This window comes from Aethalodelphis obliquidens, unplaced genomic scaffold, assembly GCF_003676395.1.
Source record: "Aethalodelphis obliquidens isolate GAN/ISIS:26980383/991018 unplaced genomic scaffold, ASM367639v1 scaffold30, whole genome shotgun sequence".
Lineage (NCBI taxonomy): Eukaryota > Metazoa > Chordata > Mammalia > Artiodactyla > Delphinidae > Aethalodelphis > Aethalodelphis obliquidens.
This window is the reverse complement of record NW_020837974.1, coordinates 9,006,373-9,033,563: the sequence shown is the minus strand read 5'-3', so window position 1 is coordinate 9,033,563 and position 27,191 is coordinate 9,006,373. Positions and strand designations below refer to the sequence as shown.

Here is a 27,191-nt window from a genome sequence, read left to right as displayed (position 1 = left end):
GAGCTTTTCCTTTATTGTGATTTGGCCATTACTCTTTTTGTCATTGACCTTTGTACTGATTTCTACTGTAATCATTGTTTCAAACGTACAACTCTATTCAGGCTAGAAAACCATTTATTAAAAGTAACAAATACCATACCGTTCTGTTTTGGTTTTTGTCCGCACTGTGCAGCTTGCGAGATCGTAGTTACTTGACCAGGGATTGAACCTGGGCCCAGAGCAGTGAAAGCACTGAGTCCTAACCACTGAACTGTCAGGGAATTCCCCCATATTGGTTTTAAATAGATGAAATTTGACTTAAATTTTTAAGTAACATCTGTAGACTGATGCATTTTCCAGATTCTCGCTACATTGTGGATGTTGTCATCAATAGAGTACCAGCAGTAAAATTGCTGGCATTGTAAATAGCAGTGCCCTTTACTTACAGTATCAAAATTTGTGACAGTTGTGGAAAAACTTAAAAGGAAAGATTCCTGGGTGTCTTTCATTATTGAGGGAAATTTCTATCTGGGTAGATTAAACTTATTAAATGAATGATCAGAAATAAATTGACTAAAACTTTTTTTTCATCATTAACAGTAGCAACTTGCTGAATAACTCAAAGAATAGTATTAAAGAAGCAATAATTACTATTATCTGCTGATGCTTCTGTGCCCTTGCTTTCTCACTCCTTTTTCTAAATTCCTCAGGACTGAAATATGTCTTATTTTGAAATAGCTATTTTGGTTTTAGTCATCCTGATCATTTTGAGGATCCTGTGGCTGGTCCTGTCAGAAAATGTTTCAGTTAATTCCGTTTAAGGACTATTTTAACTTTACATTTAAAATTAATTATCAATAAAATAAAATTAATTTATTATAAAACTAATAAGTTAAATTTTGGAGAGAAAAGATTTTGCACTGAGTTGATGGCTGAGACATCACCAAAATTCAAAGAACATAGAAGGATCAGATAGAAATTGCTGCCTTACACATTATTTCTTATAACTGTTTAGAATTAGGAGAAGGAAACTAAGATTTCTACTTAATACCAGGCACGTTTCACTCCATATCTTATTTAAATTTGTAAGAGTAAAATTTACTAGGAAAAAACTTAATTGATTCATTTTATCTTTAACAGTGAAACTAGAACGTGAAGCTGAAGAAGAACGAATACGAAAGCACAAAGCAGCTGCTGAGAAGGCTTTCCAGGAAGGAATTGCCAAAGCAAAACTAGTCATGCGTAGGACTCCAATTGGTACAGATCGAAACCATAATAGGTGAGTTATTAAACTTAATTTTTATCATCTTTTAGGGCTGCTATATTGTTGCTAGTTTGTACTAAGACTAGACAAGCTTCCCTGTTCGTGGATATTGGAAACAGAATTGCTCATCACACATTTATTTGAATATTTACTGTGCCAAATGCTAGGGTTATGAAGTTAAAGACATGACCCTGTCCTCAAAGATACCACAGATATGAAGCTTAAATTATGGTGATAGGAGAAATGTAATCCTAATAGAAGTCTTTAAAAATGGTAAGATATTTTAAATGCATACATTGTGTGGAACCTAAAGTAGTGAAATATTAGAAGTTATAAAAATTACAGATAATAAATGAATCTCAAATTCCCAAAATTTTAGTATTCTGTGCTTTACTTTAGGATTTGTATCTGCTGAACGTTCAGTGATATTCTGTAATCATCTTCCTCAACAATGAAGTCATCCTGTGCTCATGATCTTTCACTAACACATTAATATGTGGTTGTGATTTGTAGATACTGGCTCTTCTCAGATGAAGTTCCAGGTTTGTTCATTGAGAAAGGCTGGGTACATGACAGCATTGACTACCGATTCAGCCATCACCGAAAAGACCATGCAGACTCTCCTGATGAGGATTACTGTCCCCGTAGTATGTATATCTATTAGTTAGTTTACCCTGCTCAAGTAGGGTCAATATTAAGACTGTCTTTCCTCTGTCACTTTTTTTTACTTTCTAAATTTCTTTATTGCCTTCTTAGGTAGATTTATTTGAGTGAAGTGGGAAGATGTGAAATGCATAGCAGAAGGAAGGAAACTTAACATTTGATTATCGACTTTGTTCCAGGCATAGCATGAAAAGATAAAGAACTTGAATATTAGGATATTTGGGTATTAGATTTATACAAGTAGTTTTCAAACTTTGTTCCTTTGAAGTCTCTTTGTAGGTACTGCAAGGGCTGGAATTGAGGTAAGGGGCCAAGAAGGTGGTTATGTGTCTTTTTCCTCCACTTTAAAAATTCATTTATTTAATATTTATGGAGCATCTCTTATTTGCCAACCAGTTTTTCATGTGCTGTGATACAAGATGGCAAACAAGACATAAAAGGTCCTGAATGTCAATTAACTAAAATTCTAGTGAGGAGAAACACAGCAAATATATAACTAGAAATAAGTGACTGAGAAGGGTCATAAGGGGCACTGATAATGTTCTTCTTCTTGACTTGGGTTCTGGTTACATGAGTATGTTCAGTTTGTAAAATAGAAAAGTGTACTTTTCTAAATATAGATATTTGTGTGTATATAGTCTTTCTTGACCTATACATAGATGTGCGTGTGTGTATGTGAGTGTGTGTGAGTGTGTGTGTGTGTGTATATTTCTTTTTTTCCCCCCAAGAAAAAATTAAAAGAAAAAATTTTCATTTAAAAATACCAGATGGTTAGGTTAGATCAAGTTTTCTCAGCCTCACTGTTGTTGACATTTTGGGCCAGATAACTCTTTGTAGTGGGGGGTTGTCCTACATGTTGTAAGTTATTTAGCATCCCTGGCCTCTACCCACTGGATGCCATTAGTGATAACCAGATGTCACCAGATATTGCCAAATGTTCCCTAGGAGGCAGCATGGCTTTCTGTTGCGAACCATTGCGTTAGATGATACATAAGCTTCCTTCCAGCTGTACTTTATATAACCTAATGAAAATTGCTTCTCAAAAAGTAGTTTTCTTTCATTTTAGAGAAACTCATAACCCAAACTTCACAGAATCATTAAATAAGGAAATGAGTATATAGCCCAAAACTTCAAATTTAAGGCATTTTCTTGTTGAATTATGTTATTTGTTAGATTGTAGTACTTAGTAGAAAAGTCTAGTTTTGGTAGACTTTGTAAATAACCAGGTGAGGGCAGTAAATACGAAGTTAGGATCTTCAGACTTGAGAGAGATTCCAGTGGGATGAAGGACTGTGATTTTATGTGTCTCAAAAACTTAATGGCTATTTTCAGAAATCAGGTCCACACAGTTACAGCTCTCAGGAGAAGACTGGCATCTACATCCCTTCACTTCTAGAGCATCCTGGTGGATGTTGTTCCTTCATGTTTTCTAGTTCCAGCATGGTAGAGTTTCTTCAGAATTACCTGCCTGAAAAGACTAAACAAGGTTATGTGTTAGTATTGCAGGGAAGGTGCTGCAGGTTAAAGGGGAGAGAAGGGGAGTAGGGGAGAGAACCAATTGTAGAATTAGGTAAGGCCTCAAATACAGGCTTAAGATCTATCTATAGTAAGGTCATATATTAGTATACAGGAGATGGTTTACAAAAAAGCTAATCATATTTGACATTTGAAGCCTCCAGGGGTAAGTTTGTAGTAGTTTATATATTTCAGTTGTGTCTGCTTCACCACAGATGCCTTTGTGCTAAGCATCACGTACAAGGAACAGATTATTTATTTGCTCTGAGACATTTAGTCATCTCTCTCCATTCTATTGCAATAACTTGTAATAGTCTTAAACTTTGCCTGTTCAGCTGTATAGAGAGCAGTTGTCTCAGATGATGTGCTGTATGTAAGATGTTTAAGAGAAATTAGCATCTATTGTGCCTGTGGATATATTTATTAGGCAGCATATGTGTTATTGGTTGTTGAATTTGCACTGTGTACTGCTTAGGTTTGAAACTAGGAATTGAGTATGTACTATATTCAGCCTAATGTATAAATTTTTCTTAGGTAAGAAAGCAAACCTAGGCAAAAATGTAAGCATGAACACACAACATGGACCAGCTACAGAAATTGCTGTAGAGACCACTATACCCAAACAGGGACAGAATCTATGGTAATGTGAGCATTCATCTGGTTGCTCTTTCTTTTTCTTTTTCAATGTTAAGAAAATAATTTATATAGTGAAACCCAGTGAGTTAGTGATTATCTATTAAGAGCATTTTGTGTGATTTTGATTTCTTGGATCTGTAAGCTCGTTGCTTTAAAAGCAGACTTGATTTTTTTATAAGAATATATCTGTTTGCTTTAAGGTTTAGAATTTTATTTTTTCCTTGTAATGTAACTTTGTATGTTATATGATAGATCTTACATAGCATTGGAAATGCCTTTCAGTCTGCTTGGCATTAGAAGTATTTAGAATTTTCATCTTTATTAAAGAAAAGGAATTGTAAATATAGCCATTAATCTTCCTTTGTATCTATTCTGCTTTTAGGCAGGGAGCTAGGTTTTGAGAGGGTCCCTTCTACTTTTGTGATCGCATTAACTGCTTTAGCTGTGATCACCTTTAGTTTAATGACCTTTTGTCTTTTATTTTTTGATATAACTTTACTCTGTGAAAGGGATATGGACAAGTGTGCCTATTTACTTTATAAAATTTGTCTCATATTACTTTTTATTTATTTATATGTTTGTTTGTTTGCTTATTTATTTATTTGGGCCTGCTCTGAGCGGTATGTGGGAATCTTATCTTAGTTCCCCGACCAGGGATCGAACCCATGCCCCCTGAAGTGGAAGCCCGGAGCCTTAACCACTGGACCGCCAGGGAAGTCCCCTCATATTAAGTTTTAGTAGGAAACATTGGCTCCAGTGCCCTAAGATAAAGTTAACATTAGGTCTCATGGAAACAATAAATTGTTCTACTTCTGAGCAAGGTTGGAATTCTGCTTTCCCAACTCCCACCACCAATCCTAGATCCCTTTCTTAATGTTTGATTCTTCCCTTTTTTTTCAGAGTTAACAGGGGGTTTTTTTGGTTTTTTGTTTTTGTTTTTTTGCCCCTACAGGTTTTTATGTGATAGTCAAAAGGAACTGGATGAGTTGCTAAACTGCCTTCACCCTCAGGGAATAAGAGAAAGTCAGCTTAAAGAGAGACTAGAGAAGAGGTAAGGGTTTTCATCTCGCTCCTCATATCTCCTCTTCAGCATTAGATATTATACATACCTTAGGGGTTTTTTGTTGTTGTTGTTTATCCATAAAAGCTTAAGTAAAAATTTTAAAAGTCTGTAACTCTTTTATGTTCTTGTTGTTCGGTATTTTCTTTTAAAATATTTATTTATTTTGGCTGCGCGGGGTCTTAGTTGCTGCACGTGGGATCTTCGCTGTGGCTTGTTTAGTTGTGGTATGCAGGATCTTTAGTTGTGTCATGCAGGCTTCTTAGAACTAAGTGGCATGCGTGTAGGATCTAGTTCCCCGACCAGGGATCGAACCTGGACCCCCTGCATTGGGAGCATGGAGTCTTACCCGCTGGACCACCAGGGAAGTCCCGTTGTTTGATATTTTCTGGACACCTCATGCTTGTTTGGAAAAGTATGCTTTTAAACAATGTATATACAAGATAGCAGGACTATTCATTGACTAACACGCCATACACCAGACTGAGAGCCTGATTGTAGTTAGGCAGCCTTGTAAGTGCAGTTCCACATTGGTTGGTATTCAGAAGTATTCTGTCGGTATCCAGAGTAGCACCAAAAATGAAAACAACCTAAATATTCATCAACTGATGAATGGATAAACAAAATGTGGTATATCCATAAATTCAGCCATAAAAAGGAACAAAGTAATGAAATATCCTAGAAAGTGGGCAAACATTTTGCTGAGTCAAAGAAGCCAGACATAGAAAGGCCACATATTGTGTGATTTCATTTATATGAGACATCTACAATAGGCAAATTTTTTTTTTTTTTTTGGCCGTACGCAGGCCTCTCACTGTTGTGGCGTCTCCCGTTGCGGAGCACAGGCTCCGGACGCGCAGGCCCAGCCGCCATGGCCCACGGGCCCAGCCGCTCCGCGGCATGTGGGATCTTCCCGGACCGGGGCATGAACCCGCGTCTCCCGCATTGGCAGGCAGACCCTCAACCACTGTGCCACCAGGGAAGCCCCACAATAGGCAAATTTATAGTCAGAAAATAGATTAGTGGTTGCCAGGGGATGAGGGACGGGGAGAATTGAGAGTGACTGCTAACCCTTATGGGATTTCTTTATGGAGTGATGAAAATGTTTTGGAATTAGGTAGTTTTGATGCTTCTAAAATGTGAAAACCACTGAAAGTATAGGCTTTAAAATGGTGAGTTTAATGTTATGTGAATTATATCTCCAAGAGAAACCACACACAAAAAAACCTGCCTACAAAATTAGCATCAATATCAGTGCCGTCTAGATTTGCTAGTGTCCCTCCTGTTCTAGCAGTTGTTTCTATCAAAACTGGGATAGGTTTTGCCTTAAGGCCACCTTTAATATCTGCATGCTTTCATGCTGGAATTTAGGTTTAATTGAGGAGAGAAGGAAAATACTGTTCAGTACGTACTCTGCAATTTTGAGACACTTTTGAGAGTGATAATGGGTACATCATTGGTTTTGGTCCACTGCTTAATGTATAAATGAATTAAAATTGTATTCAGAATCGTCCTGTCTTGATAACACTTAGATCAAAGAAGAAAATAAAGGGAAAATTATGTGGTAGAAGGCAGTGAAAGCAGAATCCTTTATAGAGAACACCAGTGAGACACAATGTATAGTCAGAGGAAAATAATATTAAAACTCCTTATTATTAAGCATGAAAAGGGAACTTAGTACTCGACTTCGATGACCTTGAACATTAGTTTTTGGTGTAAGAAGCCAACAGTGAAGCTTATGGCGAATCCAGGGTAGAGTGTCTTATTAGCGTCTTTATTACTGTGACCTCAGAAGGTTAATCTTCAGTGTGAAAGTGAACTCTGAAGGTCCTTGTGTAGGTTTTCAGCTCAAATTCATGTTTCTTCTGTGTTGTGAAGAATCCAGGCAGACGATTTAAAGTTTGTCTCTGGTTGGTAGCAATTTCTGGCAACTAACATAAGCAGATGCACACTCTCCTTGGAGGAGCATAACTTCAAACCAGGCCTCAAAGAATTTCCACAGATAAAATATCAAGAAACTCTTGGTAAAAAAAAACAATAAACACCCCAAAAAAACCACACAAACCAGTTACCATGAATGAGAGCTAGGTAAAGAAACATACTTCAGATACTGGAATTACCATATACAGAACAAAATGTGTGTTTTTTAAATGAATCAAGAATAAGAGAAATTTGAAATTTTGTGTGAGAAACATGAGACTATTAAACGAGAGATGAAAAGGATCTAAATAAGTCATCTAGAAATAAAACATGTCATTCAAGTAATTGAAATTAATAGACCATTTTTTAAAGTTCCTTTATTCCTCCTCCCCTTTGCCTCAACTTTTCTAGGTACCAGGACATTATTCATTCTATTCATCTGGCCCGGAAGCCAAATTTGGGTCTAAAATCCTGTGATGGCAACCAGGAGCTTTTAAACTTCCTTCGTAGTGATCTCATTGAAGTTGCAACAAGGTTACAAAAGGGAGGACTTGGTTATGTGGAAGAAACATCAGAATTTGAAGCTCGGGTAAGAATATAAGGAAAACACCCTTTGAAATGTTACTCATGGAAACTCAATTTGGAATTGTTCCCTGATATTGTTCTTGACTTTCCTAGATGACCCTGGGAATCATATTTGCATTTGTCTTGAAAGACACATGTGGAACCCTAAATTCTCTATGTACATACGATACTTTTCCTTTGTTATATTCTGCTGGTATCCAGGAAAATCTAGTATTTGGCTCAGAACCTTTGTTCAAAAAGAGCTTTTCTATTAAGTTGAATGAAAACTAGTCCTGGAGTCTTACTCATATAACATTATTTAACCTATCCATTCCCATGTACCTATCCATTCCCATGTGATGCCTGTGCTGTAAGGTATGAAACATTTGTGTATGAAACATTTGTGTATCTTCATTCTCTATACTTGATCAGCTTAGTTATACTTGTGTTCGGCAGCACTCATGCTGTTAAACAGGTACATTTCAGTGAAGGCACTTTAGTAGTCTTATCGCTCACTGTTCAGAAGGACCCTTAAGTGTTATAGGTGAAACAGTTCAAGAGACCCTGTGTTCCACATTAGATTTTAGGTAACAAAGCTGGAGAAAAGATTGGAGAACACTGTCCATGAGTTATCACTGTAAAAATTTTTTTGTTAATTTTAAATAATAAAGTCCACGTAACTCCAAACATTAATATTTGTGAGTCTTTTCAAATTGTTCATTTGCATTATAACAGTGTGTTAATAGTTGTGTGATTTTTATGAGCAGTTGAACCTCCCACTGCCCTCCAGTTTTCCCTCATTTTATAAATACTTTCCATTTCTTTTAATCTTTAATGTCACTTTGGGGTACATAATAACACATGGAGTTGATATCGTAAATCTTTTACTGCCAGACTTCTGTATTTCTATTTCTTTGCTATTAGAATTAACAAATTATATATGCATCTTATATATGTAACTTTTTTTCATTAGTCTGGTTATGAATTCTTGGTACATTACCTGGGAAAAAGGTTTAAACATCTTTATTGTTCTTAAAGATTTTTTTTTAGGAATTACTCAACCAAAAGAATTTCACCTGTTTCAAATATTACAGTTACTTTTTTGTTTATTTAGCAAATATCTATCAATAACCTACTTTGTGCCAAACCCGGGCCCACACCTTGCTAACGTTGGATTATCATCATTCTTTGTTTCTCTTTGTAGTTATAAAATGGTGGGGGGGTTTTTTGTTTTTGTTTTTGTTTGCGGTACGCGGGCCTCTCACTGTTGCGGCCTCTCCCGTTGCGGAGCACAGGCTCCGGACGTGCAGGCTCAGCGGCCATGGCTCACGGGCCCAGCTGCTCCGCAATATGTGGGATCCTCCCAGACCGGGGCACAAACCCGCGTCCCCTTCATTGGCAGGCGGACTCTCAACCACTGCACCGCCAGGGAAGCCCCTAAAATGGTATTTTTTTAATTGGCATGTGTTGTGTGGCTGAGAAGGTAGTTTCAGTCCTTAAGAGCATGATTTGGATCAAAGTGATTTAGTTTATGCTTCCTCATCCATAAAATAAATGTGAGGCTTAGATGAGATCAAGTATGTAAAATGTATTATCTGGCTTATAGGTTGTAAGCTGTTAGGTTGGTAAATTTTTACTTTCCTTCTCAGTTTTTCTTTGCCTTGAGACTGTCATTTGCACGTAGTAGGCACTCAGTCACTGAGTGTATGAATGAGTTCAGTAACTTCCTTTAAGTAGAGCAAGTTTCAGCCTCCCATGGATCCCTTCATCAGGGAAATCCAAGTAGTTGGCTACTTTCAAATGCATAAGCCATCCATTGAACTGAGGAACCCAGTTAAATTAATGTTATGTGACCAATTTGGGTCTAGGTTGATTTGAATTTAATCGAGGATTGTCTATTTCATCTTTCTCTTGGCCTTTTACTCAGTCTGGTTTTTAAATCTTTTTCTGTAGGTGATCTCACTAGAGAAACTGAAGGATTTTGGCGAGTGTGTGATTGCCCTTCAAGCCAGTGTCATAAAGAAATTTCTCCAAGGCTTCATGGCTCCCAAGCAAAAGAGAAGAAAACTCCAAAGCGAAGATTCAGCAAAGACTGAAGAGGTGGATGAAGAGAAAAAAATGGCAGAGGAAGCAAAGGTATTTAGCTAATGAAGATGTAGTTTTATGACTGCGTAGAAGTATGTGATCTGGTTTTAAAATTATCTAACCCTATGCTTTTTAGTTACATAAGCACTGTTCCCTAGCCAGTGTTTGATCTTTATCGCTTTCTCCAAATGTTGTAGTTTTCAAACTGGTCTGTGGAGCACAGCCCTGCCTGTAGAGCTGGATAGTGTGTCAGAGTCCCCCCTTCCACTTTACCAGATCTAATTCCTTTTTTTAAAAGGTGGTGGTTTTTAAACTTTTAAGAATTGTAAAATATACATAATGAACAACTTAGCCACTTTTACATGTATGGTTCTATGTCATTAAGTACGTTCACGTTGTTCTGTAACTATTACTACCATCCATCTCCAGAATTTTTTTATCTTCCCAAAGCAAAACTATGCCCTTTAAACACTAAACTACCCATCTCACCCGCCCAATCCCTGGCAACCATCATTTTCTTTCTTTGTCTATGAATTTGACTACTCTAGGTACCTCATATAAAGTGGGATCATACTGTATTTGTCCTTTTGTGACTGGTTTATTTAACTTCTTCAGAGTTATCTACATTGTAGCATTTGCCAGAATTTCCTTCCTTTTTAAGACTGAATAATATTCCATTGTGTGTATAGGCCATATTTTGTTTATTGGTCCATCGGTGGACACTTGGGTCACTTCCACCTTTTTTTTAATTTTTATTTTTTTTATTTATTTATTTTTGGCTGCGTTGGGTCTTCGTTGCTGCGCGTGGGTTTTCTCTAGTTGCAGCGAGCGGGGGCTACTCTTTGTTGCGGTGCGCAGGCTTCTTATGGTGGCTTCTCTTGTTGCAGAGCACGGGCTCTAGGCACGCAGGCTTCAGTAGTTATGGCGTGCAGGCTCAGTAGTTGTGGCTCTTGGGCTCTAGAGCACAGGCTCAGTAGTTGTGGCTCACAGCCTTAGTTGCTCCGCGGCACATGGGATCTTCCTGGACCAGGGATTGAACCCTTGTCCCCTGCATTGGCAGGCGGACTCTCAACCACTGTGCCACTAGGGAAGGCCCTACCTTGTGGTTTTGATTTACATTTCCCTAGTAATTGGTGATGTTGAGCATCTTTTCATGTGCTTATTGGCTGCTTATCTTTTGGGGGAAATGTCTTTCTGAGTCATTTGGCTATTTTTAAATTTTTTTGTGGGGGTGGGGTGGGGAGATGGGTGGGTTCCTTATATGTTCTGAATATTAATCCTTTATCAGATACATGATTTGCAAATATAATCTCCCATTTCGTGAGCTGCTTGTTCAGTTTTTTTTTTTTTAGCCGTGCCGAGCAGCACGTGGGATTTTAGTACCCTGAACAGGGATTGAACCTGTGCCCACTGCAGTGGAAACGCGGAGTCCTAACAACTGGACTGCCGGGGAATTACCTGCTTTTTCATTCTGTTGATGGTGTCTTTTGACGCAAAAAGTTTTAAACTTCGATGAAGTTCAACTTACCTGTTTTTTCTTTGTTTGCCTCTGCTGTTGGTGTCAAATCCAATGTCATGAAGCTTTCCTCCTGTATTTTATTCTACAGGTTTTATAGTCTGAGCTTTTACATTTAGATCTTTGATCCATTTTGAGTTAATTTTTGTATATAGTATAAGGTAAGGGTCCAACTTCATTTTTTTGTATGTGTATAATCCAGTTTTCTGGGTTTTTTAATTTTAGAAGTAGCTCATTGTAAGTAAATCAAATGTGAGAGGTAGATACGATATGAGACAATTCCCATTTTAGTTTTGCCACACACACACACCACCCAAGGACATCACTCTTTAATAGTTTGACGTGTTTCTGTGTACATACAAAGATAGTTTTGTTGGATTTTTACAGAATGGAACCCTCTGCATAATATTCTGCAGTTTTTCACTCATCAACATATCTTAGGCATCTGTCCTCTCGCTCTGTCAGTCCGTATAGATCATCCTGGTATTTGGGTTTTTTTGGTTGTTGTTGTTTTGTTTTGTTTTTTTAACATCCTAATTCCTTATTGATGAACATTATGCTGTCTCTGGTTTTTCTTTTTTAGGATAATTAGCAGCTCCATTTTTTCCTGTTTTGTGTACTAGATTTCTGCTTAAGATTACTTGTGAAGAAAAGAATTTGAAAATACTACATTAAGGGAGCTGTCCCAGCCATTATCCAGTGGAATACTTTCCCTTGTTTTTGACTTCCCTCCCTCCCTCCCTCCTTTCCTTTCTTTCACAAACATCTGGTAAAGGCTTGCCTGTGCCAGTCATTGTGCAAAAGTCTGGGGGTTTTGGTCATAAGTAGAAGCTGGAAGTCCTTGCCCTCAAGGAACTCTGAATGTGAGAGATGGTTGGAGTAGAGTGACAAGTATGTTGAGAAAGAGCAGTGCTTGGCTCTCCTGTGAGGGATACCAGGGCAGCTTAGAACTTCCCAGAGAAGAGAATCTATCAGCTGGATTTTTGAAGAACAGGTAGAAATTAATTAGGTTGTGGAAGCCGGGTGGACATAATGTTAGGTTGAGCTGAAATTGCCTTCTCATCATTGACAGCTGGTCCTTGTTTTGCCCTGAGTTTACACAGAATGAGTTTACTCTCTAAAGCTCCTCTGGTAGCTGTACACAGTTGTCATGTTCCCCCTGGGTTTCTTCCTGAGGCCAAGAGTGATATGTGATACAGGAAAGAACATGTTGGGTCAGAGGTGAGTAGAGAACTAAGATTCAGTTAGATAAACATTTAACTATTAATTCATGGCATAGACTCAGAGATTTCACACAGGTAAAGTCTTTATTGAATTTGTTACAATATTGCTACTGTTTTATGATTTGGATTTTTGGCCAGGGAGATATGTGGGATCTTAGCTCCCCAACCAGGGATGGAACCCAGGCCCCCTGCATTGGGAGGCGAAGTCTTAACCACTGAATCGCGAGGGAAGTCCTAGTATTTTTCTTGATGTGATCTTTCCTTGCCATTTCTTGACTCAATAAAATTTTTCTTCTCATTGGGAACTAGTAGCTGTAGAGTTCTCATTTAAGTTCTTTTTTAGTATTTAACCCCATAGCGAAGTAACCTCTTTTTAGCTTGTCATATGAGACGATTCTTAGATTGATAGGGGAGGAAAATATGAGCACTTTGCAGATTTAACCTTGAGGCCCAGACACATAGTACACAAATGGAAAACATGGAAGAGTTTCTTGGAAAATCAATTAGGCTGCCTACTAAGTAGTTCAGCAATGTTCTCCATTAAAATGGCATTATGCCCTGCAGTTCCCCACCGAAGGTCAGCCTTGCCACAGCTCTGAAATTTTCCACTGTCCTTTGCTTTGAAGGTTTCCACTTAGCATGGGCCAGGGTTTTTTCAATTGGCACTAGGTTGTTGCATGAGCTAATATCAGTCCCTAATCTGTGCTTCAGTTTCCTTATTTGAAAAAGTAGATTATCTCTCAAATCCCTTTTTGTAATAGTCAATTATTTCAAATATTTAATGTTTATTTCATTTTCTTGCATTAAATGGGAAAGACGTATAATTTGGCCAAATCCTGGGTTCTGTTAGACTCTTTTTGCTTTGGATGCATTTGTCCCTGATTATCTGTTTTTCCATTTTAAATGTTCTTTTATGGAAGAATATGGTCTGAAGCCTCATTATATTCTTGCCAAGATATATTGCCTTTTTACTGTTAGGTAAAGGGATTAATGGTGACTTGCACATAAGGTGGCTTCCCCTTGATTTTGTTATACGCACTTCTACCACTTCTAACTAGGTCCCAACTTCATTTAAATATGCTAAAGAATTTGACTTTTTCATCAGTGTTGTGTGTCCAGCTTCCCAGCAGTACTGCAAAACAGAATATTTACTTGATGCTACTGTGTTGTATGTCAAAACTTTATCTTGCTGCTGTTCCTGTGTTTTTAAAAAGTCTTCGATATGGTGGGGTTTTTTTGTTATGTTTTTAATGTTCTGGACTGGAATTTTGTGCAGTGGGAGGATACTTAAGATGTTCTTTAAAATCTGAGTGCCTATTGTTTTCGCCCTCAAAATTAGAGGCTAGCTGGAGACGAGGCTGGTCTAGATGGATAACTCAGTGGATGAAACAGGATCTAATGTATAATGCCAGGAGCGTTGGATTGGGGATTGGGAGACCTGGCCCTAAATTGCTGTGAGACCTTGGGCAAACTTTCTTTTCACGAAAAATAATAAATGAACATTACACACATGTGCACAGACATTCATAGCAGTGTTTGTTATTCAGCATAGTCAAAAAGCAGAAACAATCCAAATGTCTGCCAACTAATGAATGGATAAACAAAATGGATGTATTACTCAGCAGTTAAAATGGAGTGAAGTGCTGTTACATGCTGGGATGTGGATGAAGCTAGAAAACATTATGCTCAGTAAAAGAAGCCAGTCACAAAAGACCACATGTTATATGAAATGTCAGAATAGGTAAATCTATAAAGCAAAAGAAGATTGTGGTTGCCTAGGGCCGGGGAAGTGGTGGGTTAGGGTAGGGAATGGGGAATGACAAGGTTTCTTTTTTGGGTGATGAAAGTGTTCTAAAATTAAGATTATGTTGATAGTTGTACAACTCTGCAAATATATGAAAAGGCATTGACTGTACACTTTACAGGGGGAACTTGTTATCGATAGTATATAAATTATATCTCAGTAAATCTGTTTTTAAAATGAGGCTAAATAAGCTTATTCTCAAGATCTCTTCCAGTTTTCTTATATATATATATATATATATATATATATATATATATATAAATTTATTTTTGTCTGTGTTGGGTCTTTGTTGCTGAGCGCGGACTTTCTCTAGTTGCGGCGAGCGGGACCTACTCTTCATTGTGGTGCGCGGGCTTCTCACTGCAGTGGCTTCTCTTGTTGCGGAGCACGGGCTCTGGGCGCACGGGCTTCAGTAGTTGTGGCTCATGGGCTCTAGAGCGCAGGCTTAGTAGTTGTGGCACACGGGCTTAGTTGCTCTGAGGCGTGTGGGATCTTTCCGGACCAGGGCTTGAACCCATGTCCCCTGCATTGGCAGGCGGATTCTTAACCCCTACGTCACCAGGGAAGCCCCTCTTTCAGATTTTTGTTTGTTTCTTTTAATGAGGGCACATGTGCTGGGTGTTCAGATTTTATAATTTATAGGAAATAAGTAAAAAGCAGTACTGTATACTGATGTTTTTTTTTTTTTTTTTTTGCGGTACGCGGGCCTCTCACTGTTGTGGCCTCTCCCGTTGTGGAGCACAGGCTCCGGACATGCAGGCTCAGCGGCCATGGCTCACGGGCCTAGCTGCTCCGCGGCATGTGGGATCTTCCCAGACCGGGGCACGAACCCGTGTCCTCTGCATCGGCAGGCGGACTCTCAACCACTGCACCACCAGGGAAGCCCAACTGATGATTTTTTTAATGCTTTTGTGCATCTGACTGTCCACTAGAGGACAGCAAAGCCCATTTTAACCATTCCTTGGCTAATTGAGTGTTCTCAATAACACTCTTTTAGGAACCAAACCTGAAATTCTTAAATATATGTTCCACTGAATGAAGAGATTTGCATTAATTATTACAGTAAGAGAATCTGTGGTACCGTATGTCAGCTCTCCATTACATTAGGGGAGAAGACCTGCAAGGCACCTGTGATTGTAGATCTTACATCCTACTGAGGAGCTCTGAAAAGGGAAGGAAGGAAATTGTATTTCAAAGGCAGATGTTGAAATATCTTCACTGCAGGTTGGAGTAAGGAATGAGTCAGTTTCCATTAGAACTTTAGCAGCCTCTTAAATAGATTTTTTCGATGTGTTTGTTACTTATCCTCATTATTCATAAATTTATACACACAAGGCTCTCAGTGGTTCTCTGTTTCTATAGGAAAGAGAATAGACAGCCTTTGGTCCCCTCCCTGAACTCTCACACTACAGGTTCAGAAGTAGCTCAACTGTCTTTGTCCCTTGGCAGCTCTATTTCAAATTGAGCTGTGGCCTTTCAGGGATAACAGGCCTTTCTTAAAGGAGGAAGACTATTACTTAAAATAGGCTTTTTGCCTAGGACAGGGCAGTGAAACCAAGCAGTGCTGTTGTCAGTTAGCTAGAGCTAGCCAGGTTGTATAATAAAAGTAGCCAGCATGGCTAACTTTAGTTCAGTCATGACTGAGTTAAGCAGTATGACCTCCACAAGGTAGATGAGAGTGAGATAACCTAGTCTCTCAGCTTCTGGTATACTGCCGAAGCTTTACCTTGTCCAGCTCTGTTGTATTTTCTGACTGTCTGAGAATGATGTCCCCTATAATGGCATTTGTTTACATGGATGCTCACCCTAATTGTTTAGGCTTTTTTAGTGCTTTGAAAACATCCCCAAAAGTCACCTTTTAATTAATAAAACAGCAATACAAATAAATGAATTATCCTAAAATGGCATTTTTGTTCCTCCTCAGAATGTATATTTTATAGAGGGAGGGTTGAAAATTCCTAATTACTTTTTTCTCCATCCTCTTTTACTTTGATAATTCTAAATTAATTTGCATTTTCTGCTGATGAGTGGAGACAGTGTGGATTATGCTGAGAGTAACTGCCCAGAATGAAATCAGGCCAACCCCTGGGACTTTACAGATTTCACTTAAGTTAGAAGTTGGTGATAAAGTCAAGAGAATATTTCATATCAGTACTTAATACTTTTAAGAATTATAGAATGCTTTATAGATACTATTTACTATTTCTTGGCCCTATAATCTGGGATTATGGTACATATTAGTGCAGAAACTGATAATCTTACTGACCAAGCTACATGACATTGTTGCATACTAGCATTATTTACACAGTACAAATGTTCCTGCTTTTAAATGATACTGAATCTTTAAGTTGATTTCACTAGAAGTGACATGTTTCTAGTCATTTCCCCCTCCTTGAATTCTTTGTGTGACCTCTGGCAACTTTTTTCCACCCTTCCGAGCCTTGGTTTCTTCTGTAAGATAAATGGGTTAGACCAGAGGAGCTCTAGGAGGTGAATGTATCAGGATGCTCTCGTATCTTTACCTAGTTGTAGTCCTCCCTCTGTGTATACTGTCAGTATTATGTGAAAAATCCACATTTCATGTCTTTGAAGTCATTGTAGTAATGCTGGCCTGGTTTGGTCTCTGTTTAGGTCGCATCTGCTCTGGAAAAATGGAAGACAGCAATCCGTGAAGCTCAGACTTTTTCCAGAATGCATGTTCTACTTGGGATGCTTGATGCCTGTATCAAATGGGATATGTCAGCAGAAAATGCTAGATGCAAAGTTTGTCGAAAGAAAGGTATGTTTAAATCAGAGTTGCTTATCTGAGTGTATTAGGCACTAGGACTTCCATTTGCAAGATCTTTTATCCCTCAAGAATTCTGTGTACACAACTTTTAAATGTGGTGGTGGTGGGCCAGATTTTACCTTCTCCTGAAAGTCCATAAAGTGCTAGTCGTTAAAGTCACACGCTCGCAAATCACAGCAGGCCCTTTGTGCCTCAGTTTTGAGTATAAAATAAGAGCAGTTGATCTCGCCAATTCTTAGATTTTCTATAGGGAACAAATTAGTTTTAACTAAAATTTTAAATCTCTCATTATCTCTTAATTTTAGTCATCCATGAAGTAAGGTGGGTGCTACCAGTAGAGGGCAGTATTTGAACATTGTGAAGAATAGTTGGGTTTGGACCTTCTGGCATGGAATCCTACAGAGCGAAGCATTTGGACTGTTTAATGCTGAGAACTTTTAGAGCCCCATTATGTGTAAAAGGAACTAGACGGCTAAAAGCCCCCCAGTGGTTGACTTCTCAGTGGCTAAAGCTGTTTTGTGATTTACTTTACAAGGATGAAAAGACCTATGTAAAATCATTCAGTTGCTCTAAAAACTGATGTAGAATGAAGGTTGGAGAGGAGAAGTTATCATTTAAATTGGTTTGGTGTATTTTCAAATGTAGGGAAACCGAATGATTTAGGAGAACCATATCAGATATGAGTTGGGAAGCATTTGTGTCGTCGGGGAGGAGGAGGAAGGGCAAAAAATGTAATACTTCATGGGAGATTCGTTTCTTAGTGGGACAGGGGCAGCAAAAATCTCCTGCTACTGCTTGATTTTTTGCTATCTCCTAGTAAATGTTAACTGTCGTCTTCCAGCCCGGAGTATTTGGGGATATAAGTTAGAAGACCTGAACCCTAAATTACCTATAGTCTAGTTAATGCTACATTTTTTTTCAGAAGATGACTGCGTTTTTTTAAAATGGGGTAGCAGTGTACTAGAATGTTTGTTCTTCCATTGGGTTAATTGAGGCTGAGCAGCTCTTCCTTACAGCTCACTGACTACTGCCCCACTCCCTACAGTGCTGTACAAGTTTATCTCCTTGCAGGTGAGGATGACAAGCTGATCTTGTGTGACGAGTGTAATAAAGCCTTCCACCTGTTTTGTCTGAGGCCGGCCCTCTATGAAGTACCAGATGGTGAATGGCAGTGCCCAGCCTGCCAGCCTGCCACTGCCAGGCGCAACTCCCGTGGCAGGTGAGAATTTCTTCTTTTAAAAACAAATAAGTTAATAAATAGCTGTTATACTTGAGCTTGGGTTATTCAAACTGAATGATGCTGAGGAGCTTTAAGTTCATCTTTTGTGTGCAGAGCCCCATCATTTAAGGTATTACAGTGGGGGCTCAAAGGGCTCTGATTTAATTTTAGCTTAATTGTCGACATTTCTTGTTTTCATTACCAGCTGTGTTTTATGTCTTCTTGGTCATACATTCTTCTCAAATAACATATCCTTTGTTTGCTTCCACTTCGCCCACTTCTTAATTTGTGATGACTTCTGCAGCCAGTCACTGCTAAAAATCCTGAAACTCACTACCTTCCTTACCTGTACCTACTCTTCCTTCCTTAGCATGATTAGAATTTTGGTGTCAACTTGGTGTCTTCCTCTCCCCCGTCTCCATATTCATTCAACTTGCCAGATGTTATCAATTCAGTGTCTAGATGTCTTAATGAGTCAGAATCCTGATGTCCATTCCCCATGGTCCCTGCTGTCATTTGGCCCTCTCCATCTCTCATCTGGGCTCCTTCAGTGGCTTCTCAACTCTACCTCATATCTTCCTCCCTCTTATCCATCCAGCTCTTATGGTGATACCAGAATGGTTTACATAAGACAAAGATTTGCTTATGTCACTGTCGTGTTCAAAAACTTCGATCTTCCCCCTGCCTCTAGAGTAAAGTCCAAACTCCCTAGCCTAGCTTTTGAGACTCTCATTATGTAATACTAGCTGATGTTTTTCTAAGCCCTTGTCCCCATGTTTGTGTGCTTGTTACAGGCTGTTCATTGTGCATCCTTGCCTCTTGTGCTTTCCTCCCAGCTAGGAATATTCCCTGTCCCCAGAACTCCCACCTGGCTAAACTGACCATGGCCTACCTAAAATTTCACTGCTTTTTGGAAACATCCTTACATCCTTAGGATTACTTGTTCCTCCTCTGTGTTCCAGTTCAGCTTTCCATGTCCAAAGTTGTTTTTCGATGCATCTTGCCTTTTTGGTCAGTTTTATCCACGGCTGTCTTCCTATGAGATTGTTTCTGCCCTGAGAGTAGAGGTGGTGCTTTGTTCTTCATCCTCATCCCAGTAAGGCCAAACATAGGGCCTTGTAAAGAGGAGACGCCTAATGTTTGCTAAAGTTAATAACGTTGTTTTCCACGTTGAAATTTGAGGTTGTAGAAGAGCAGCTTGTAGCAGTCTGGCTTGGTGTCTCTTTGAAAGGTCAGAGCTGTTTGATCCTGACCCTGCCTAACAGCATTACTTGGTTATTTCTCACTCCATTCCAGCTACACTTAGAGAGATGAGGCTGCCGCTCTGAAATGGTGAGGCTTTGGACCAGCTGTTCTGAGCTGGGATTACCAGTGCTTTGATGTTATGGTCATCTGCAAGCTGTTTCAGCTCCTGGAAGGGGGCCATCAAGGTGGAGTAACACCTGTCTGGGCTGTTTATCCTTTCAGTCCACCCCAGCACTGGGGACAACTTTTAATACCTGAAATGTTACATTATCTGGCTGTTTTTGTGAGACAGAAGGAACAGAGTTTTGTTTTGTATGTTGAGGGGTGGGGGTTGCATTTTGGTCTTGGTTTTTGCTGCCATTAATATAGTAGCCAGAGGGTTTGGGGCCTGATAGAGGAGACACTCTGTTAAAGCTTAGGTTTTCATTCTGCTTCCTGTGTCCTGGCCTAGATTCAGGTTCCCTCCCCTTAGCATGAAATCTGTCTAGTCTGTGAAGAGGGAAAAGTTGCCACAATTTATGTGGGACTTTACCTTTCTTAGGACCCCTTCGGCCTAGATCCGTGTTCTCTACAAGTGTCTTTCCCCCCACAGGAATTATACGGAAGAGTCTGCCTCTGAGGACAGCGAAGATGATGAGAAGAGCAACGAAGAGGAAGAAGAGGAGGAGGAGGAGGGGGAGGAAGATTATGAGGTGGCTGGTTTGCGACGTAAGTATTCAGTTTCTTTCATAGTTAACCTCACAGTCTTCTAAGCTGACTTGGAAAGACTGGGTTGGCGGTAGATAACCCAACAAGGCCATCGTGCCGTCTTCTTTTTTTCACAAGTTGTGGTGGAGGGGCGACTGCTGCCACGTTTTAAATGGGTTTTCAAGATGCCAATTAACTACCTTCCTATAAGGAGGTTGGGTGGCTTGGTCTCAGAACATCAAACTGGCAGATCCACTTGGTCCAAGATTTCATGGAATTCAAGGCCCCAGGTCTTGTTTATGACAGGTCTGCTGGTTCTGAGCCCCTCAGTGTGAGGATGGGGTAACAAGGGTCTAGACCCATTGCTGTCTCTTGCAGTTCTTTTGGCCTCTGGTGCAGTGTTGCTTTTAAAGAAGTTGTTTTTCTGTGGTTGCAGTGGTTCTTCTCTTCCCTGTAGTGTGCAGGGCTGTAGATTTGCTAGTTGGAAAGGGAAGACTTTTTTCCATGGTTTAGGCGTAGTTGTTAGGAAGGTTCAGATCTGTTTCTCTCTAGATGTCAGTAGGGGGAAAAGGCCTCATCACATAAACTCACCTTGTTGACTCAGTCTCTCATGTTCGTTTTTTTTGAGGCTTTGAGAGTCGTGTCATTTTTGTTAAACCTTAAGTCCTGTAGTTGAGCCTTTTAACAGCCTCCCTTTTTGCAAAATATACCCTTCTTTGTAGGTTAATACAGACAGAAGATTTTGATGAGCTTTTCAAGAGAGGTACAGTTCCCAAGATCATAACTCCCTGGACAGTCGTACTTGCTGTAAAAGGAGAGAGAGGACGTTTGGCACTCCTGGTCCTTACTGTACTGGTGCTGTCAAAACCTGAGGACTTTGGGCTTGCACCCCTGCTACCGTCTTCCCCGATCCTGCAGGGTTTTCATTTGGGACACCTACACTTCTCTCATTCCTCTAGGGCTCCTTTTGTTTGTTCCCAAGGCATGATTTTTCAGGTATCTGAGTAAGGAGACAAGTAGTTCATTAACCCTGCATTACAGAGAGACCACGGAGTACTGCCAGAGTCGTGATTTGGATGCATGGTTGTCTGGGAACAGATTCTAAATATAGCAATGGACTGATTTTGTTTATTTTCCAAGTAATGGTTGCTTTCCACTTTCAAGTTATTCGTCTTTCCAGGGAATTGTTCCCTCTGCAGGTTTCTAGGGCCTTGTCTACCAAAAGGATCCAGGAAGTGTTTGGAACTTCAGAGCTTCTTATCTACTCTGCCTTGTAGGTCACCAACGATGTGGTTCCCTAGTGCAACTCGAGGCCCTGGGCCGGTGGCTGTTCCCTGCATCCATCATTTCATCCTTGGCATCAGCTCCTTACCCTCTCTTCCTCGCCTAGTCTTACAACTTAGAGAACCTAAAATAGTCAGTGAGGGGTCATCATGGTCTGGAAGTAGAATATAAAACATTGTTTATTGATTCTCTATATCATTGCCTCCGTATACCCCTATCTCTCTCCAAATTGCCCCTCCCCATTTTCCAGGGGAAAATTTGCTTAGTGGAGCAGCCTTGAGCTAATCCTGATGGAGCGTTGTTTCCTGAAGATGTATTGAGAAATGTTGGTTTGTCTGACATTGAGCGCCTGTTGTAAACCTGAGAAACAGGCAGCCTCGGGTGCGTTTGTAGTTTTTATTCTCTCTTGTGGGATCCCGAGCAGGGCTCTTGTGGAAGTGGCCGGGCCTACTGTCTATGGTTTTTAGAAATCGCAGAAAGCAGGACTGGGCTAGGCTTAAACTGGATTCAGTGAGGCAGACTTCACATAAGTACTTCACATAAGTATCAGCTTTTCTCTGAAAAGATTGTGGTGGTGAGTATAGGATAACTCTGGGAATTATGAAACAGGATCTGTTCCACACTCAGATTCCATCTTACATGTAAATACATGCGTTCTCAGGCTGAGCTTGGGCTGAAGGAATTCCCAGGCAGACCCATCAGCAAGTGGCTTTTTCTCCTAAGTGAGTCAGTTTACAATTGATTCCTTCCAGGCCCTCATTCCTGAGAGTAACTGAACAGGGTGGGGACAGAGAGTGGACGTACTAAAGGAACTGGCCTTCTGAAGAGACTCTTAAAAGGTCTTTGGCAGTTGCTGAAAAGTACCCGTTCTTCCATCTGCTACTGCTGCCCTTAAAGTGTCCTGTGAGGTCGGCAGGAGACGGATAGCAAGAGCACCTCCTAACCAAAGGAAGCCATTGCTTTGCTTGTCCAGAGTATCACCCCTTCCATGGGCATGCTCCCTTCATCCTCAGGTCTGCTCTGAATGCATATTTTTTATTTCAGTGAGACCTCGAAAGACTGTCCGGGGCAAGCAGGGTGTCATCGCCCCTGCAGCAAGGCCAGGCCGACGACCAGGTAAGAAGCCGCATCCTACCAGGAGGTCTCGGCCGAAGGCGCCACCTGTAGACGAGGCTGAGGTTGATGAGCTGGTAAGAATTATTTATCATCTGCCCTCCAGCATTTCTGTTTCGTATCCCCCACTCCAGCATTAGGAATTCAGCAGGCAACAGGTGGGAGCCTCCCCTCTGCTCCCTCCTCCCTAACTTTGGAGACTGATGAGGCAGATGGATGGGCCTGTAGGCAAACGAGGCAGCAGGCCCTCCGGGAACAGCTATGTCCGGCATTCCCCTGCTGCAGCCTGCAAACATCTCCTCTAGTTAACAGGCAGCCTGCGACTTGTTAAGGATTTTAAAATAGTATCCATGTGTCTCCCATGGCTCAGAGGGGCTGGGTCTCTGTTGTGGGAATGTCAGCAATGTTGGAGCCTCACTTACTCTTGGGTCTTTTGCCGACAGTTGTCATGGAAGGGACATTACCCTCCCCTCTGCTCCTCAACCAATGTAATTTTAGTGGTTTTACTTTAGGTTTCACTTGAAGTTTAAAGGACAGAAAGAGGCTCTTGAAAATTTGCTTCTTTTGACAGATTAAATTGGAGTTGGAGGTGGGCTGGAGGCATAAAGCAAGCCGTTAGGGTGCTCAAAGGGCATTGCAGGCACCTCCTGTGTGCCTGGCCCTAACCCCTTCAACTCTGTGCCTCTACTTCTGTGAGTCACGGCCTGTTCCTGCCACCTGGAAGGGAGGCACGCCCCTTTCTCTTTAGCCACTTAGCTGCTGCAGGCCTGCAGGGGAGAGCCCAGGAAAGGAATTGTACCTTTTGCTTTTCCTCCCTCTGACACCCCACCCCCACAAAATTGGCTGCGGGTGGTCCCCATAACCCACCTGGCTTTCTGCAGTTGCTTGTTTAAACTCATCCGCAGTGTGACCGTAATCCCAGGTCCATCTGCTCTCAGAGGGCTAGCGTCCTGGTGACAGTGGCCCTCTCTAGCTGGCCCCTGGCAGGACTGCTGTAATACAGCAACTGCTGCATGTCCTCCACTGCTTTGCTCACCGTCCACCAGGGAGGAGGCAGGTGGGCTAGTGCCCCCTGCTGAGAGCGCTCCCTGCGTGCAAGTCAGATGATTTTTTTTTTTTTCCTTCTTTGCGGTACGCGGGCCTCTCACTGTTGTGGCCTCTCCCGTTGCAGAGCACAGGCTCTGGACGCGCAGGCTCAGCGGCCATGGCTCACGGGCCTAGCCGCTCCGCGGAATGTGGGATCTTCCCGGACCAGGGCACGGACCCGCGTCCCCTGCATCAGCAGGTGGACTCTCAACCACTGTGCCACCAGGGAAGCCCAATTCAGATGATTTTGGCCGTCTCTGCTCCGAGAAGATGATTGACCTTTTTCTTTTCTGTGTTAAGCAGATATATGCGTTTCCTGCCCTGTCCACTCTTCTTTTCTCAGACCTGTAATAACATGTCGTCTTTCTTTGGCGCCAGGTACTTCAGACCAAGCGGAGCTCCCGGAGGCAAAGCCTGGAATTGCAGAAGTGTGAAGAGATCCTCCACAAGATCGTGAAGTACCGCTTCAGTTGGCCCTTCAGGTGAGCTCCGTGGCCTCAGGCGCAGGGGAGTAGGGCCAACCTTGCAGCTGAACCCCGAGGACACATCTCAGTGGCAGGGAAATGAGCTTCCAGACTAGCAGAGCCCGCTCTGAGTGCAAGCGAACACAGTTGCTCTGTCTGCCAGTGGGCTGGTCTCAGCAGGGTGGGCGTTCTGGGGCTGGTGGTTTGATAACAAGGTTTCTGTCCATTGGATTCAGGGCTGCGCTTATCTCACCATTTGGTTCTTCTCCACAGAGAGCCCGTGACCAGAGATGAGGCTGAGGACTACTATGACGTGATCACCCACCCTATGGACTTCCAGACAATGCAGAACAAATGTTCCTGTGGGAGCTACCGCTCTGTGCAGGAGTTTCTTACTGACATGAAGCAAGTGTTTACCAACGCTGAGCTTTACAACTGCCGAGGCAGCCATGTCCTAAACTGCATGGTGAAGACAGAACAGTGTCTGATGGCTCTGTTGCATAAACATCTTCCTGGCCACCCATATGTCCGTAGAAAACGTAAGAAGTTTCCCGACCGGCTTGCTGAAGATGAAGGGGACAGTGAGCCAGAGCCCGTTGGACAGTCCAGGGGACGAAGACAGAAGAAGTAGAGAGGCAGGGGCCCTGGTAAGGGAGCTGAGGTTGGGGGAATCGAGGGAGAGAGCGAGGGAGGGGGGAGGGAGGCGAAAGAGGACGCTGGAGAAGAACGTGGAAGGGAGGAGGTCACGGGGAGCCCAGGAATGCCTGTCATCCGAGCTTGTGCCGTGTCTCCAAAACTCTCCATGGGCCTTAATCAAGCAGAGCACTTTGGAGAGCCTAATACTGGGTTGGTGGTCTTTGCCCAGAAATACTGTGGGGGATAGATGGCCTTAACCCCCCTTTCCGAGAGTTTCCAGGAAGAGTCCCAGGGTATGGCTTTTCTTGTGAACCCAATTCCTTTTCTTTCTTCTTTCCTAAGGTCCCTCCCACTTTGGCCACCACAACAGTGCCAAGCCCTCTGGTCTCCAGGGGAGGGATTACTGTATTACGTAGAAGGATGAAGGGTAATCAGGCCAACTGGGTTTTTTAATCTATATTTATACACAGTCTTGTTTCTTTAAGCCTGTGCTCTGTCTCTCCCTCCCTCCCTCTCAGGTGATGGTATCAGTGAGTGCCATACAGAATTCTGTGTTCACCAGCATCATGAAACAGTTGTGGTCTGTTGAGTTGATCTTGGCAGAGTAAAGGGATATGTCCTGTAGCCATTCCTGAGTACCCCTCCCCTTCCTTGTGACAGCTCTCTCCCCACTCCCGCCCCACCTTGCCCCCTGGAAAAAAAACCCTAAGGCACTTCACTCAGAGACTGGAGCCCTGCTTGTAACCATGCATATAACCTTTACTTTGATGGGTCTGGCCAGAGGGGTGTTGGAGCCCAGCCCACCCACATACCAGACAAGCTCTTAGGGGAGCAGAAGAAAAGCAGGAAGAATTTAAATGTTTAATTTTTTTTAAATTGACTTTTCTAGTTATTAAAAGTTGCTTGTTTCAGCAGTGATATTGTATAAAGAACATCTTGTAAAAATATTTCTGTCATCTTGCTTTGGCACATGTACAGTACAGTTTATATGATAACGTGTTTGCTTTACTTCGCCCAGTCTCCTCCCTTGGCCCATCGTCTCTCCTTTAGAGAAGTTGGGTTGGGGTTCATCAGGGCCAGCAGTGGGGACCTGGTCATGGACGATCCCTCTGCCTGCCCTGGTGGCTGTTTCCGCCGCCTCTGTGTGCAGTGCCCCTGCTGTGCTGTTCTGGCCTCAGACTCAGGCTCCCCGGGAACCTGAATCTCTCAGTGCTCAGTGCTGGGGTGGGGGGCGGAGGGCAGGAGGAGGGGCTCCACGGCCCCTTCCCACAGTGAGTCTAGCACTAGTAGTTATGTTTAGGCAGAACTTTGTAGTCTTCTTTCCCTTTTATGGCAGATTTTGATAAAAACACAAAACAGGGTTTAATTTCCTTTTCTGTCAGCTTTGAATTTGGAAAAATGGGAGCACCTAAGCTCTTCTGTACCTATTTAAAGTAAGGGAAAAGAAGTCCACCAAGGGGATTGAAGCTCACAGAACCTGAGAATTAAAACCTCTTAAAGTGAAACTTCAAGGTGTGATCTTGTCCCCTGGCCTCCTTGCCTCCTTGGGGTTTGCTCCAGGGGCTGCTGGATAGGTTTACCATCCTGGCTCCCCCAGGCTTGGAGTTAGCACTGACGTTACAATTTCACAATCCCAGCCGTGGACACCTGCCCTGCCTCTTACCCTAGAGCCAGTCTGTTCTTGTTAACAGTGAGAATTCCGTGTTCCCACTTCAGTGACACCTGAGTTTTGTTGTTTTTCAAGTTGTCCTTAAGGAGGAAGGGCCCCATTAAAGGGTAAACTTGTAATAAATTGGAATTTCAAATAAACATTATGTACTTGTGTTTATAAAGAAGAAACAATTCTGGTGAATTTTTCTTTGTGCTCTTGGAGGGTGGTGCAGTCCCGAGCGAGCGCTGTCTTCCCATGGACTCTTGGAGCCTGTTCTTCTGGAGAGGACCTCCTCTGACTTAGTCTTTTTAACCACAGGTCAGATCCATCTACTGCATTTCTTTGCTTCCAGGAGAGAGTTCTGGTGCCCTGGGTAATCGAAGCTGTGACCTTCAAGCCTCTCCTGGCCTTGTCTTTGTCTCAACACCCACCCCCCTCCCCCCCATTCCATTTGAAACTTCTAAGAACTAGGAGAAAGTATTTTTTAAGGCTTTGCTGTGGGAACTTGTGTAGTCCTTCAGGACTTAATTTTGGGGGAAACTCGACATTTTAAAACACTTTTCAAGGAAAATATAAAACATACACAAAAAGTGTGGAAATAGAACAAACTCCCACCTACTCAGCTTCAACAGTTCTACTACATAGCCAATCTTGTTTTATTCGTGCCTTCATTTATATTTTATGCTGGGAGTTTTTATAAAGTCAGAGTAGCTAATTTGAGTAGATCACTGCTGGCTGGCAACCTGCCTGTGGAGTTCCAGGATTTTATAGGGCCACTGCATGATCCCA

The 27,191-nt window shown here is 41.7% G+C and overlaps 1 protein-coding gene across 2 annotated transcripts in view; it reads left to right on the top strand.

Annotated features, from left to right (window-relative positions):
• Window positions 1–26,413, top strand: part of BAZ1B (bromodomain adjacent to zinc finger domain 1B) — a 67,227-nt gene extending 40,814 nt beyond the window's left edge. Inside the window, exons 8-19 of one of the 2 annotated variants that reach the window (XM_027126134.1) lie at window positions 1,120–1,258; window positions 1,757–1,890; window positions 3,956–4,061; window positions 5,010–5,108; window positions 7,449–7,626; window positions 9,555–9,737; window positions 16,861–17,008; window positions 18,089–18,236; window positions 20,074–20,189; window positions 22,497–22,642; window positions 24,030–24,133; window positions 24,389–26,413. In XM_027126134.1, coding sequence (XP_026981935.1) covers window positions 1,120–1,258; window positions 1,757–1,890; window positions 3,956–4,061; window positions 5,010–5,108; window positions 7,449–7,626; window positions 9,555–9,737; window positions 16,861–17,008; window positions 18,089–18,236; window positions 20,074–20,189; window positions 22,497–22,642; window positions 24,030–24,133; window positions 24,389–24,746 — 1,859 coding nt within the window. In that variant the 3' untranslated portion in view covers window positions 24,747–26,413. Of the gene's footprint in view, window positions 1–1,119; window positions 1,259–1,756; window positions 1,891–3,955; window positions 4,062–5,009; window positions 5,109–7,448; window positions 7,627–9,554; window positions 9,738–16,860; window positions 17,009–18,062; window positions 18,237–20,073; window positions 20,190–22,496; window positions 22,643–24,029; window positions 24,134–24,388 lie in introns of those variants that run through there. The other variant, XM_027126135.1, reaches the window with a different exon arrangement.
• Window positions 26,414–27,191: the final 778 nt, after the last annotated feature.